The following is a 15,757-nucleotide window of genomic DNA, read 5'->3' as shown; positions in this document are numbered from 1 at the left end:
TACTCGGCGGTAGCATTTTCTGGTGAAAAAAAGAAAAGAATCGACGCGTAGAGGTCCAGTCCGTCTAGTGTCTTCTACTGTCGGAAATCAGAGCATCAGCTAGCTACAGCAATGGCGAAGGGGATAAAATTGGTACGATGCCTTCGGCGGCTCACCCCACCCCGCTGCCCCAGGCCGGAGACGCGTACTTCGGCCGGCATATCCCGGCGGCGGCACAGCCGGCAGCTCGTAGCTGGAGGCGGCTGATCCGGATGCTGCAGGCCCGCGGGTAATTTCTGTGTGGCGCGTGTTTCGGGCCGTCGACCACGACCGCAGCGGTAGCATCGACGAGCAGGGGCTACAGGACGTGTTCGGGGCCATCGGCCGCGGCCGCAGCGGCAGCATCGACGAGTGGGAGCGGCATGACGAACGGGGGGTGCAGGACGCGTTCCGGGCCGTCAACCGCGACGTCAGCGGCAACATCAACAAGCGAGAGCTGTAGGACGAACGGGAGCTTCAGGACGCGTCACAGATGGGTAAGGCCCCACGAACCTTCATCTCCCAAGCTCCATGAATCAATTTGCGTTCTGAACTAAATACTGTTTCAGAAACGTCAGTGCTCACAATCTTCTTTGTTATTCCAGTTGACTAATTAGATGGTAGATGCTCTTCTCATGTACTACTCGTTGGATGGTATACATCTCTCAAGAAACTGAAGCAGATAGGATAGATGGGCAAGCTGAATTTGTAACTTCAGATTATGAACATAGTTTAGTACTGCAAATGAGATCTTTACATAGGAGAAAGTCACAAACCCGAGAACTAGTTTCCAGTATGTATCACGAAAACAAAAAAGAATATATTTGAAGTGTAAAGTTTCTTGCAAATGAGATCTTTATGGTAGGAAAATTGGAGAACTAATTTCAGTATCTATCGCCTATGTCATATGCTAGGAAAATTCATATAGTTCTGCAAGTCCAAACTGTCGTCAACTTGGCCCTGCATATTAAGAGAGATAGAACTGATTACACAACAATATTCATATATTTCTTAACAGTGAATTGTAAACATGTTAAGTCGAATACCATCAGCAAACGAGTCATCCACCCATACTCCTGCAAAGCATTCTCATTTATTCCAGCCGGTTGCTCTGTAGTTGCTTGGTGTTGTGCTGCTGGCGTGTCCATCTGTCCTCTCTAAGCAGACAAGTCAGAAAAAATATTAGTGTATATTGTCATTTGTAAATATATGTAGTGTGTTTAGATAGGTTTAAGAGATTTACATAACAAGATTTTTTTTCGGGTACGAGTTCAGCTTTCTTCTTTTTCTTTTTATTCGGGCGCTGCTTGTCGATCCATGATTTATTTCTTCTTGAGTTTTTCTTTTCTATTTCCTTTTTCTTTAGGCACGCAGTCTGTAAACTACTATCTGGTTCTTCACATGTAGCTTCACTTCTGCATGTACTACTAGGAGCTTTTTCTTCAACTTGCTTGCTAAGGTTCTCCAAGGCATCATCTACTAGTTTCCTGCATTCTTCGGATATGAGTGCTTTGAAAGCTATGCCATGGAACTTATGAATGAAAAACTTCAAGCACAACCTATCTTCCATTCTTGGGTCCTCCAAAACAATATTTCCATAGCTGTCCTGAATAGTGCCGCTTCGTGCTTCTCGAGTCCACCGCTTCCACTGGTAGAAAAACGCTCATCTATACCGGTTCCAGAGGGGCATTAGTACCGGTTGAGCAACCGGTATTAATTATCCGGCACTAAAGCCCCCCCCCCCCTTTCGTACCGGTTGCTTACGAACCGGTATAAAAGGGGCCTCCACGTGGGCCACCAGGAGAGCTCAGGGCCAAGGAGCTTTGGTACCGGTTGGTAATACGAACCGGTACCAAAGGTTCCCACCCGCGGCAGGGAATTTGCCCAAATCTCTGCCGCGGCAGAGAATTGGATTTTTAGGGTTTTTGGAGGGGTTTAGGGATATCGGTTTGTTTCATATCGCGTCGATGCACCAGAAACGCGTTTGGGTTTAGGTAGTACATGAAGATCAAGATGATGCATAGCAAGTTGGTGCATATAATATAACACACATGTAATTGCATAAGATCGCAAATTAAGTAGCACTATGCATGAAGATCGATCTTCATGCATAGTGGTACTCTCCGAGGCGTACTCTATATATGTCTATTACATGTAGCATAGTGGTACTCTTGGAGTCAACTATATATGTAACATGTACATCTTCATTCATAGTGGTACTCTGCGAATGGTGGTATGACGTCCCGAAGGAAAAATCCCGCCAATTCCTCGCCTATTGCTATGAAGCGGTCATCGATTGAGAGCTTGTTCCGCTTTCTTGCCAACTATAAAAGAATAAGATACAAATGAATACATGAAACAACTATTACTGAAACTCAGCACAACTTATGATAAGAAAACAAATTTGTGAAGATTGTTTTTGTACCTCTTTATTTCTTTCATTATTCGTTCTCTCACTAACAATTCTGCGGATGTACTCGCAAACGAAGAATCCACAGAGATCGGTCCCTTCTGGTTGTTGCTGGCATTTCTTTACAAGAATATAATTCAATCAAACAATAGTCAAGTATGATAATTAAAAGGTGTGTGGACCTAGGTAGTACTACTTACTTTCGCACGCCATCGCAGCTTCGGTGTCCATTCACGGAACGTTTCTTCTTTGATGAAAGTTTGCCATACGCTGCTCGACAAAAGAAAATGCATAAAAGAGTCATCAATTAGTTCATAGCAGGAAATTAACGAAACAAACCAATAAGAATTAAAATTACCTTCTGAGCATTAAATAACAAGACACGTATAGTTCCGATTTTTTGCTTAGTGAGTCATAGACTTCAACTTCTCCAATTTCCATATTGATGATGAGAAGAATAAAGTGAAACCTACGCACGTTTCAATATGTAGTGTCATATATATAAGTCATTAGTTAAAATTTTGACATACGGTGAGCAAAATATAATGTGTTATAAGACAGTAAGACTCACTCGAAGTTGTAAGGCCAAATTATTAGCTTTTTGTCACGTTGTCGCTTCAAAAACCTTAGCAAAGTCTGCGGTGTATCCTTGTTATAGACGGGATCTTCTATGGTTTTAACATGCATTGTGTGCGGGTCAATGAACCCAATGTCTGTGATATCGTCCCTTTTGCATTCGAGCATCTTCGATCTGCATAATATAGCGCACAAAAGATTATAATCTGCAGACAATGAACGAGCTGAGCTAAAGACTTCTCAAATTAAATAAATAAATCACTTACAGACAATAGCAACTGATGATTGATTTGTCGAGGGCCCGGAGATTGTATAACTGAAAGAGTTCGGCGAAGTCAACGTTCACACAGTACTCCTGGAAGTAGTGCTCTTCCCTAACTCGCACCATGATAGTCTCGATCCCTTCCTTTGAGGCCTTAAGGTACCACGAATACAAGTTACGCATACATGTTGGTACCTTCCTGAGATTCTCGACCAAATCTTTCCCTTGAACAAATTGATATGCTCGTTCAGCGAAGGCGTAATCAGTTGCGTCTTGTCGAGAACTTTGAACGGGCTTCCCGTCAAACACCTTGAGAGGGGCGACCGATTGAACGAGTTGTTGTCCGAGCTGGTAGACACTGTGTATCCCTTTTATCTCCCTGATACCCGATTGAACGGGTTTTGTCGCCTCGATCATCTTGTCATACGACCTTTCAATAGAACGCGCATAGTCAGATGGCGGCGATGGTACAGGGTCATATAGATTCTGAACGGTACGCACAACTTTCACCGGATCTAGTGTCTTCTCGAAAGGTATCTCTGGCACTTTCGGTGCAAAAAATTTCTTCAACTCCTTCTGAACGGCCTCCGCATTTTCTTCGGGAGTTTTTTCCCAAGGTAACTTCTCAGTAGGCGGCAGTTGGTTCTCCTTTCTAGCTTTCTTCCTAGGCGGCGTACCGTTCCGCTTAACGGACGCTGTCTTACGTCGCGGAGGATCTCGAGATGGTGGACTCACGCTGGGGTCCCTCTCAGGTAGGTGTGGACTTGGCTGCTCACCAGGACTGCCACCAGGAGGAGTCGATGGCATTTGCTGCTCATGTGTAGGAGTCGGTGGCCTTTGCAAAAGGACGACGTACTTCTTCGGCCATAGGGCGAAACCGTGCTTGACATCGGCCAGTGTCCTCTCATCTTCACCTCTAGGAATATCAAGCTCCACTGTTTCAAAACCCGGAACAACTTCATCCACCCCGACACGAACACAGCGAGGTGGAATGGGCATATGATGGTGCATTGCTCCATCTTCACTTGGGTACACATAGCCGACCGCCACCTTAACGGACGCGGTCCTGAATAACATATGTAGCTCGCAATCTGTCTTCTCCGTGACATAATCCACAGGGTAGCTTCCTCCACATCCGTCAAGATGCGAGGAACCGACACTGCTTCTTCGCTGAGATGGGGCAGCATCGGCTTGTGGATCCTGTAGAAACAGCGGCTGATCAGGTGCCCTCTGATTTCTCTCAAGAGCCTCCACCCTAGTTAACAATTCTGTTACAATGTCGGCGTCCTTCTTCTTCTTTCGCGAACGGCTTCTATAAGTGTGAGCAATGTCCGGCCACGCTTCCTTCATGGTGAGACCTGGGCAAGCTCGTACCCGTCCAACGTGTTCAGGGTTCCCCAGAGCGAGTGTCAGCTCGTCATTCTCTCGATCGGGAATGTACTCTCCCTTTCTGACCTTTTCAATTGCATCTACAAGCTTCGGTACAATTGCCTCAATTTTTTCCTTCCATTTTCCCTTCGCAACGATCAGCCCTGTCTTTGGGTCCAACCCTGCCCCATGAGCGAACAACCAGAACTTGGACCGTTCGGGCCAGTCCCATGTCTGTGGAGTGATTCCATCATCCATCAGTTTATTCTCAAACGCTGTCCACTTCGGAATGGCACTCTTGTAGCCACCTGACCCCAAATGATGCGGAAGTTTCTTCTTTGCAGCATTTTCGGTATTTTTCTTCGATTGGGACACAAAAGTAGACGATTTTTTATACTCCTTAAATGCGGCCCAGTGATCTTTTATCTTCACTAGATTATCATCGAATACTGGATCTTCATTCTTATATTTGTCCCATAAATTTTTCTTGAAGCTCTGGAATTGTATGGCCATCTTCTTCAATGTCCATTCCTTGACTTTATTCTTCTGGCCTTCCGTCATGTCTTCCGGTAGGCTGAACTTTGTCAGTAGCGTGTCCCAAAGAAAAATTTTCATCGTGTCGTTGACATAACTAGCACCACTCACCGGGTTCTTCGGCTTATGCCACTCTTGAATGTTGATCGGTACATGGTCCCTAACAATAACTCCGGCTTGACTTGTAAATTTGCGGCAAAACTCCTTGGGATGCTCTGGTTCACCATTATCCTTGAATTCCGTGAGGGCTAACCTGCCCTCGCCCTTTAGCACCCGCGTCGGGCCTCGTTTTGTTCTAACAGACTTGCTCGATGATCCAGAAGGCTAAAAGAAAAAATTATTTGTTAATAAGTGCAATACAAATAAATGAATGCATCTAGGGATGAACACAGACTAATTGATACATAGATATACACCTCGCTGGAGTTTGTGATGGACACTTCATTGTCTTTTCTAACTTGTTCAGACTCAAGTCCCTCGCCAAATCATTCAGAAAGTCTTGGAACTCGTTGTCATCTCCATCGTCGGGTTCCGGACCACGGGCACTCTCATAGATCAATTTCTGCACCGCTTCTTCCCCCTCCTCATCTCGGACGAAGGTGCCGTCCTCCATACCTCAATGTCACTACAAAATTAAGAAAGCAATTGTATTTCATTCATCATGTCATGATCATATAACAGATTAATAGATGGATAACAATTGAAATGAAGAAAGCAAAAAAAACCCTAACGGACCGCCACGGCCACGGACACGGTGTTCCCCCTCCTCCTCTCGCTCTTCTCTCTCTGTCGCGGCGGCACCGCCACGGACTCGGCACCGCTACAGACCCTAACCCTAACACTCGGCGCTCCTCCTCTCGCTCTTCTCTCTATGTCGCGGCTGCACCGCCATGGACTCGGCACCGCTACGGACCCTAACCCTAACACTCGGCGCTCCTCCTCTCGCTCTTCTCTCTATGTATACCGATTAATGGCGAAACCATAGAGTGCCGGAACACCTAGTGATAATGCAATGGCATCATATTGCTGCTCGTTTGCGATTTGCCCATTTTCCATTCTAGTTATTTGAATAGCCATCTAGCATAAGAACAAGAAATCTTGAACAATGACTTGAAATTAATTAAGGGGCTTAAGATAATGTTAGATTCCTGCTAAAAATGTAGCAAACTAAGAACAAGAACACCGCCTACCGCGATGCCATCACGCGCCGCGACGCCATCATCACCGCATACCGCGACACTCGTACACTCATAGCGCCTGCATCATAATGAACACGCCGGCAACAAACACGCGAGCGCGCGCATGTGCGCTTCGTTCTCGTCAGTCATGCAGTGCCTCCGCAACCAACTCTGCCGCCCCGCCAACACCGTCGGCATCGTCCCAGCCAGCCCGCGTCGCAGGTGCCCAGGTACAGGGACTGGAAGCTGGCCACCTGTCCACTTGGCAAGGATGTCTACGGCGCCCTCCTCGACGGACTTGGCAACGGTGAACACCGTAACCGTCGGCGGCACGGGCACGAGCTTCACCTTCCACGACAGCACGATGCCGAAGCTCCCTCCACCGCCGCCGCCACGGATGGCCCAGAAGACGTCGCGCCCCATGGAGGTCCTGTCCAGGAGCCGCCCCTTGGCATCTACCAGCACGGCATCCACGACGTGGTCGGCGGCGAGGCTGTGCTTGCGAAGGAGCATGCCGAAGCCGCCGCCGCTGAGGTGCCCGCCAATGCCCACCGTCGGGCACAGGCCCGCCGGGAACGCGAGACGGCCGCTGGCCCTCCCGACGGCGTGGTAGAGCTCCCCGAGCGTCGCGCCGGAGTCCACCCACGCGGTGGCGGGCGGTCCCCGGGTGACCCGCACGGAGCGAAGGCGGGCGAGGTCGACCACGGCGAACGCCGCGCTGGGCCGCACCGACCTGTAAGAGAGGCGGCGGCGCGGCATTTCGTCGAGCATGCGGCGGGCGTGCGTGAGGCGAGGCCGGCGGCGACCGTGGCGCGGCGCCGACGCGCGCGGGCTCCTCCCGGCGAGGCGCGCGGCGGCCAGGGAGGCGACGCGAGGGAGGCGAGGCGAGGAGGGAGAGGAGGGTGCTCACCTCGGTTGCCGGCGCGGGGAGAGGTGGAGAGCGGCGGGCGACGCGGCGACGACGGCGACCCGGCCTGTTGCTGCGCGCGACGGTGGCCTGCTGCTGCGGGCAACGACGACGGCGGCGGCGCGTGGAGCCGGCGATGGCGACGGCGGCGGCTACGGCAGTAGCTGCGGGCGACGACGCGGGCGACGGCGAGCTCGGGCCTGTCTGCGCGCGGAGGAGCTGTTGAATTTGGCAAAGTTTTGCCACGAGCCTAAGTGATAACTGGGAGAGGGCCTTTGGTACCGGTTGGTGCCACCAACCGGTACGAAAGACCTTTCTACCGGTTGGTGCCACCAACCGGTACCAAATCTTTTTTTTAGTTTTTCTTTTTCTTTTTATCTTTTCTGTTTCTTTTTTACTTTTCTGTTTCTTTTTTACTTTTCTGTTTCTTTTTCTTTTATTTTCTATTTCTTTTCTTTTTATTATTTTCTATTGCTTTTCTATTTCTTTTCTTTCCTTTTCTTTTCTATTGTTTTTTCTTTGCTGTTTCTTTTTACTTTTCTGTTTCTTTTTCTTTTATTTTCTATTTTTTTTCTTTTTATTGTTTTCTATTGCTTTTCTTTTTCTTTTCTATTTCATTTCTTTCCTTTTCTTTTCTATTTATTTTTTCTTTTCTGTTGCTTTTTTTACTTTTCTGTTTCTTTTTTACTTTTCTGTTTCTTTTTCTTTTATTTTCTATTTCTTTTCTTTTTATTATTTTCTATTGCTTTTCTTTTTATTTTCTATTTCTTTTCTTTCCTTTTCTTTTATATTTCTTTTCTATTTGTTTTCTTTACTCCCGCCACGATGCCGTCCGCGCGGGAAAGTTTCCCGCCACATACGACGTCGCGCGGGAAACTTTCCCGCCACGACGCCGCGCGTGGGAGAAAAAAGGCGGGAAAGAAAGGGCGGAAATAAAATTTTATTACGAGTGAACTCGAATTAAAAGTACATAGCTTAACTGAAAATTAAAGATACATGGCCAAATTCTACTGTTGGAGTCATTCAGTCATACTCGTGCCTAGCCCTGTAGTAGTCGCCACTGTAGTCGTCGTAGTCGCCACTGTAGTCGTCGTAGTCGCCGTCATCATCGTCGCTGGCATCGGGGTCGCGGTACTCGAACGTCGGCGGGTGAGCACGCGTGGGCTGGGACTGAGGGTAGCGCAGGCGGGGGCCACGGTAGGCCATGACGCCCTGGAGAGTCCGGCCGCGCCACCACAGCGGACGGCCGGCCTCGTTGAAGTTCGGAGGAGGCGGGCCGCCCTCCTCGTGCCTGGCAAGCGCCCTCTCACGCAGATTGATGAAGAAGCTTTCCCATGTCGGGCTGTAGTCGGGATGCCACTGGGGATTCCTCCGCTGCTCTGGCGTGAGCTCGAAGTAGTAGTGGTTCGTGATGGCCATCTCGCGCGCCACACCTAGAGGGACTGGAGGGACCGGTACGCCTCCGACGCTTAGCAACCAGCCGGTCGGGACGCAGTAGCCCGGCGGGCAGGGGTAGTTCGAGGCGCAAAGCGCCTCCGCCTCCCGGGGGGTTAGAGATGCGATGGAAGCCATGGGAGAGAATGATGAGGTTTGCAGATATGAGTCTAAATGTGATATGTAAATGGTGGCCAAGCCTACATATATATAGTGAAAAAATGGCGGGAAGACAGAGGCGGGAACCGGTGGAAAGCGCGGGAAGAAAATAGGCGGGAAGACAGAGGCAAACCTTTAGTACCGGTTGGTGGGTGCAACCGGTACTAAAGCTGTCGGCAGGATAAGGACGCCCTGCTCGATGAGATAAAGTATGTAGCGCACGACGCCCTGTCGGTGGGATAAGGACGCCCTGTCGGAGGAAGAAGAAGACAAAGTAGAAGCGGTGCCGTGCCTATAAAAGGAGCATCGATACACCATGGGAAGCAGCTCAACAAGCCAACATGGATGGAGAGTTTCATCACCATGGATGGAGGAAAGGGTTGGGAAATCTCCCGTGGCGGAACTTGTCGAAGATTCCCTTGGTGCACACGCCCTATGGCATCTTCGGAAGTTCCGCCTCGGAAAAATTTCCCTGCAAGCCCGTGGAAGACTCCATCGATCTCCTCTAACAATGTTGGGGAAAGGGTTGGGAAATCTCCCGTGGCGGAACTTGTCGAAGATGCCCTTGATGCACACGCCCTATGGCATCTTCGGAAGTTCCGCCTCGGAATTTTTTTCCTGCAAGCCCGTGGAAGACTCCATCTCCTCTAACAATGTTGGGGAAAGGGTTGGGAAATCTCCTGTGGCGGAACTTCTCGAATATGCCCTTGGTGCACATGCCCTATATATGGCATATTCGGAAGTTCCGCCTCGGAAAAATTTCCCTGCAAACCCGTGAAAGCTACTTAACTAGTAAAACAAGCCAACCATCTCCATTGTTAATATCTTACATACAGTAACATCATTACACAAAAGTGATTTCCATATTGAGATACACAAGTTATGATCCCTATATGTAGCTAGCTAGTCTTCTGAGTTTTCTTCGTCCGTTTCCCTTTCTTCTTCTTACTTGCGACGCAACCATGGACAATCTTCATTGTTTAAGATGATGCTTGGGTCAATTTTTACCTTGAAGGGTGGAATATCGTCAAACTTATTATAATCTTCTGACATGTCTGTCTTGTCCTCTACTCCCACGATGTTTCTTTTTCCTGAAAGAACTATGTGCCGCTTTGGCTCATCGTATGATGTGTCCTCTTGCCTTTCTTTTCTTTTTTTCGGTTTGCTAGACATATCCTTCACATAAAAAACCTGAGCCACTTCACTGGCTAGGACGAATGGTTCGGTGTCGTACCCTAGATTCTTGAAATCCACTGTAGTCATTCCGTACTGCGGGTCTACCTGTACCCCGTCTTTCAGGTTGAACCATTTGCACCGGAACAAAGGGACCTTGAAATTAGGTCCATAGTCAAGTTCCCATATCTCCTCTATGTACCCATAATATGTGACCTTGTTCCCATTGCAATCTTCTGCATCAAAGCGGACACCACTGTTTTGGTTGGTGCTCTTTTTGTCTTGGGCGAAAGTGTAAAATGTGTTCCCATTAATCTCGTACCCTTGAAAAGTGGATATAGTAGAAGATGGTTGCTTGGCCAACAAGTACAGCTGCTCATCATCGGTGACATTCATGAGACGTGTTTGCAACCAACCGCCGAAAGTCTTCATGTGTTCTCCATCAATCCAATCTTCACGTTGCTTCGGGTACTTAGAGCGTAAGATATCCTTGTGTTCCTCTTTGTACGGAGCCACCAAGATGGAATTATGTAGAACTGTGTAGTGTGCTTGAGTGAAAGAATGTCCGTCCATACACGTTGCTGATTTCTTTCCTAGCATGCCTTTTCCACGCAGTCTCCCCTCATAGCGCGATTCAGGAACACCGATCGGCTTAAGGTCAGGAATAAAGTCAACACAAAACTCAATGACCTCCTCTGTTCCATAGCCCTTGGGGATGCTTCCTTCTGGCCTAGCACGGTTATGAACGTACTTCTTTAAGACTCCCATGAATCTCTCAAAGGGGAACATGTTGTGTAGAAATACAGGACCGAGAACGCCAATCTCTTCGACCAGGTGAACTAGGAGATGTGTCATAATATTGAAGAAGGATGGTGGGAACACCAACTCGAAGCTGACTAGACATTGGACCACATCCTTCTGTAAATTTTGTAGAGTAAGTGGATTGATCACCTTCTGAGAAATTGCATTGAGGAACGCACATAGCTTCACAATGGGTACTCGAACATTTTCCGGCAGAAGCCCCCTCAATGCAACCGGAAGTAATTGTGTCATACTCACGTGGCAGTCATGAGACTTTAGGTTTTGAAACTTTTTCTCCGACATGTTTATTATTCTCTTTATATTCGACGAGAAGCCAGACGGGACCTTGATGCTACTCAGGACTTCAAAAAAGATCTCCTTCTCCTCTTTGGTAAGAGCGTAGCTGGCAGGACCTTGATACTTCTCTGGATTCAGGTTGTTTCCTTCGTGGATACTTTGCTGGTCCTGCCGTGCATCTGGTGTATCTTTTGTCTTCCCATACACGCCCAAGAAGTTTAGCAGGTTCACGCAAAGATTTTTTGTCACGTGCATCACGTCGATTGCAGAGTGAACCTCTAAGAATTTCCAGTAGGGTAGCTCCCAAAATATCGACTTCTTCTTCCACATGGGTACGTGTCCGTCAACATCATGCGGAACAGATTGTCCGCCTGGACCCTTTCCAAAGATCACTTTTAAATCCTTGACCATATCATATATAACTTCCCCAGTAGGGCGGGTAGGCTTCGTTCGGTTATCTGCCTCACCTCCGAAATGCTTTCCTCTCTTTCTTACGTGATGTTGTTTTGGAAGAAATCGACGATGCCCCAGGTACACATTCTTGTTTCCCAAATAATTACTGTCAGTCTCACCTAAACAGTGTGTGCATGCATTGTATCCCTTGTTTGACTGCCCTGAAATGTTACCAAGAGCAGGCCAATCATTGATGGTTACAAATAACAACGCTCGTAGGTTAAATTCCTTTTGTTCTTGCTCATCCCACACAGGTACACCTTCGTCACGCCACAACTCTAAAAGTTCTTCAACCAATGGCCTCAGGTACACATCAATGTCGTTGCCGGGTTGCTTCGGGCCCTGGATGAGCACTGGCATCATAATGAACTTCCGCTTCATGCACAACCAAGGAGGAAGGTTATAGATACATAGAGTCAACGGCCGGGTGCTATGGTAGGAGCTCTGCTCCCCGAAAGGATTAAAGCCATCTGTACTTAGACCAAATCTTAAGTTCCTTGCGTCATCTGAAAATGACTTTAACTCTATGTCGATTTTTCTCCACTGCGACCCGTCAGCGGGGTGTCTCAGCATCACATCTTTCTTACGGTCCTCTTTGTGCCATCGCAACAACTTGGCATGCTCTTTGTTCTGGAACAAACGTTTCAACCATGGTATTATAGGAGCATACCACATCACCTTCGCAGGAACCCTTTTCCTGGGGGTGGAATCACCCTCAACATCGCCAGGGTCATCTCGCCTGATCTTATACCTCAATGCACTACATACCGGGCATGCATTCAAATTCTCGTACTCCCCGCGGTAGAGGATGCAGTCATTGATGCATGCATGTATCTTCTGCACCTCTAATCCTAGAGGGCAGACAACCTTCTTTGCTTCGTACGTGCTAGAGGGCAACACGTTCTCCCCTGGAAGCACCTTCTTTATTATTTTCAGCAACTTTTCAAATCCCTTGTCAGAAGTACCATTCTCTGCCTTCCACTGCAGCAATTCCAGCGTGGTACCCAGCTTTTTCTGACCATTTTCGCAATTTGGGTACAACAGTTTGTTGTGATCCTCTAACATTTTCTCCAACTTCAACCTCTCCTTTTCATTTCCGCAGTTCATCTTCACATCAAGAATGGCCCGACCCAAATCGTCATCCGGGTCATCAAAAATCGGCTCATCGAAAATGTGCTCTTCTTCAGCTTCGTCTTCCCCCATTCTACTACCACCGTCTTCAGTGAATAAGGGATAGTTGTCACTATCCTCTTCTTCTTCGTTGTCTTCCAATATAACCCCTTTTTCTCCGTGCTTGGTCCAACAATTATAGCTGGGCATGAAACCGTTCTCCAGCAGGTGGACGTGAAGGGTCTTCGAGGTAGAGTAATCCTTCATATTCTTACAGGAACTACATGGACAATACATTAAACCATTCGACCGCCTGTTTGCCTCAGCCACGTTGAGAAAATAATGCATGCCATTAATGAACTCCGGATGGCACCGGTCACCGTACATCCATTGTCGACTCATCTGCATTTTATATGTATATCAAAAATCATTAAATACACAACATCATGGATATATGAGTGACCAACTTAATTAATATTCAAGTTCATCACATAAAACTAATTGTTTTTTATAAAAAAGAAGAGGGGCTCACCGAGGTGGTACCGTGCCGGCTAGGGGACGAAGCTGGCGATCGACAGCGGTAAGGACGGGGATGATACTAATTAAAACCTACAAAACATACCATAATTTCAGCTCAAATTGCATATAAAAAAATAAAATCACTAACTTAGGCATTTCATCGAACACCTTGCTTGCACTACAAAAATAGTACGAGTTAAAAGTACCAAAGAACTGAGCTAAATTAGAAACGCCGGAAGGAAGGATGATATTGCTAACCCTGGATAGATGTATGCCGTTAATCTTGTTAAAATGGTGGAGAAAAATGAAAATTATTGGAGTGTGAGAGGTGCAAATTTTTTGGAAATGTGAGAGATGAGAAGGAAATGAGATATGCAGGGAGCTCGGGCACTGCCGCGCGCTGATATAGGGCATGGACCCTTTAGTACCGGTTCCTTACACGAACCGGTACTAAAGGTGCAGCCTTGGCCCCACCACCGCCTGGAAACTGGGCAGAAACCCTTTAATACCGGTTCGTGTTACGAACCGGTATTAAAGGTCCATAACGAACCGGTATAAATGTCCCACCCCTGGAACCGGTATTAATAGCCTTTCGTACCGGTTCGTAAGGGAACCGGTACTAAAGGCTTAGATGAATGAGAGGTTTTCTACTAGTGTTCAGAATATAGTGGCTCGGAAGATACTTAATATTCATGACATCAAGAGCTTTCAAAGTATGACTGCACAATATACCAAGTCGTTCAAACTGCCCACATTTGCAGAGAACTTTTTGCTCTTCATGATCAACTATAACTTTGCTCTCTTCTTCGTATGTGCTTTCTGGATCAAGACTTGCAATGGCAATATTATATACATTGTGTTCTTCGGATGGCTTGATATATGCTGAGATGGATCTTTCATATTCATTCTGAATATCTTCAAATATGCACGGTGTGTATACCTTGCTTGCCTGTATTATTCCAGGAATCCTTATTCTAACTCTAGGTAATTTTTTTCTAGATTCATATTCCTCATTTAGCTAATTATCTCGCTTTCCTTGCACAACCCTCTCTAGATGCTTGAAAAAACGAAGAATGTCAAGATCAGATTTCAGATGGTTTTTCAAGTCACTGTTCAAGCTCTCGCTTAATTGTGTGCTTCTCATCCCTAGAGTGTAAGCATTCCTCATGAAACATCTTGCCCATTTCTCTTTTACTTTATATATACTGTCCAACCAAGTTTGTGTATCTACCTTGCTTCTTATGGCAGTGAAAGCTTCTTCAAAGGCTTCCTCATCCTCATACTTGTACATGCAAGCACTGAATTCAGCAAGAACATTTGGGCTGTCCTCATCCTTTTTCTTTTGAGGTAAGTGTTTGATGGCATTTTGCATTATGTGAAAATTGCATAATCCATGCCATGCTTCTGTAAATACTGCATTAATTGCCTTACCCATTGCAATATCTTGATCAGTAAAGATAGTTCTAGGCTGCTTTTTGTTATGCACAGATAAGAATGTGTCGAATAACCATTTAAAAGAATTGAATGTTTCATCATATAGAAGTGCAGCCCCAAAAATTACTGTTTCTCTAAAATGGTTGAAGCCAACAAATACACCAAAGGGTCTGTATTCTTTATTTGTCCCAAATGTTGTATCGAAGGTGACAACATCACCAAAATGAGCATAGTCAATGATCATCTTAGCATCAGCCCAGAAGATATTTGTGATCTTTTCATCGCAGTCTAGCTGTTCGTCATGTTGAAATGCGGGGTTCTCTGACTTTCTATCCTTAAAGTACTTAAGCATGGTTCCGGCTTCACCATACATCATCTCTCTTTGACGCTTGGTTCGCAAATAATTCTTGTGATCACGACGTATGTATCCAAGGTTTATTGTCCCACCAACCTGCCGACTTGCCAACTCATGGGCTCTTTTTGGCACAATTCCTGAATCATCCGCTGTTTCAATCTCAAAAGCTTGCAAAGCTGAAATCTTCCGCTGTGATGGCATCAAGTGGCATGTTTCGGGCAGCTGCAGGACATGACTGTGTTCAACATCCAGCTCATGTACTTCATAATTTCCTACTTCTCGGTCAATAGTGATTCCCATCCGAACTTTACAGCCGGTTCTCGTTTCTGCACGGGGACGCCTTGTATTATGGTCTCTCTTGTCTTTTGCACGATAGCCCTCATTGGAACAAACGTATCTCGCCGAAGTGACTACTCCATCAATTTTGCTCTTGTTTTCATAGTTTACCCTTACATCAAATCCAATATGACCTCCATAACAGTTCCAGAAGTTCCAAGCCTCAATTGTAGAATTAAACTTCATGCCAATTTGAGGCATCCAAGTAGGCACCTTATTTGTCCTGTGAAAAAACATATATAACATAATTTATTCGTCTGCTCGCACTAAGCAAACGGATGATAGAGATTGAAAAATGAACAAAACTGACTGCACCTGTTCTGATCCTTTTCCATGGCGTTAGTCTCAGTAGCCATTAGAACCTACTTTTTCCTTTCTTTCGCAGTTACTGGTGACAGAGAAATTCAGTACAAGAATTCTATTGCATCCGTTT

The 15,757-nt window shown here is 46.6% G+C and overlaps 1 protein-coding gene and 1 pseudogene across 1 annotated transcript; both read right to left on the bottom strand.

Moving 5' to 3' along the window:
* Positions 1–921: 921 nt before the first annotated feature.
* LOC139838342 (protein FAR1-RELATED SEQUENCE 5-like) lies at positions 922–15,545 on the bottom strand (annotated as a pseudogene).
* Positions 6,431–7,105, bottom strand: LOC127340570 (berberine bridge enzyme-like Cyn d 4). The gene has a single exon (XM_051366309.1). The coding sequence runs from the start codon at positions 7,103–7,105 to the stop codon at positions 6,431–6,433; it is 675 nt and encodes a 224-aa protein (XP_051222269.1).
* Positions 15,546–15,757: the final 212 nt, after the last annotated feature.

This window comes from Lolium perenne, chromosome 3 (assembly GCF_019359855.2).
Source record: "Lolium perenne isolate Kyuss_39 chromosome 3, Kyuss_2.0, whole genome shotgun sequence".
Taxonomy (NCBI): Eukaryota; Viridiplantae; Streptophyta; class Magnoliopsida; order Poales; family Poaceae; genus Lolium; species Lolium perenne.
This window is presented reverse-complemented; position numbering and strand designations above follow the sequence as displayed.

Bases quoted from the DNA above. Each gene is read 5' to 3' on its own strand.
- LOC127340570 (XM_051366309.1), bottom strand. From the start codon at position 7,105: ATGCCGCGCCGCCGCCTCTCTTACAGGTCGGTGCGGCCCAGCGCGGCG.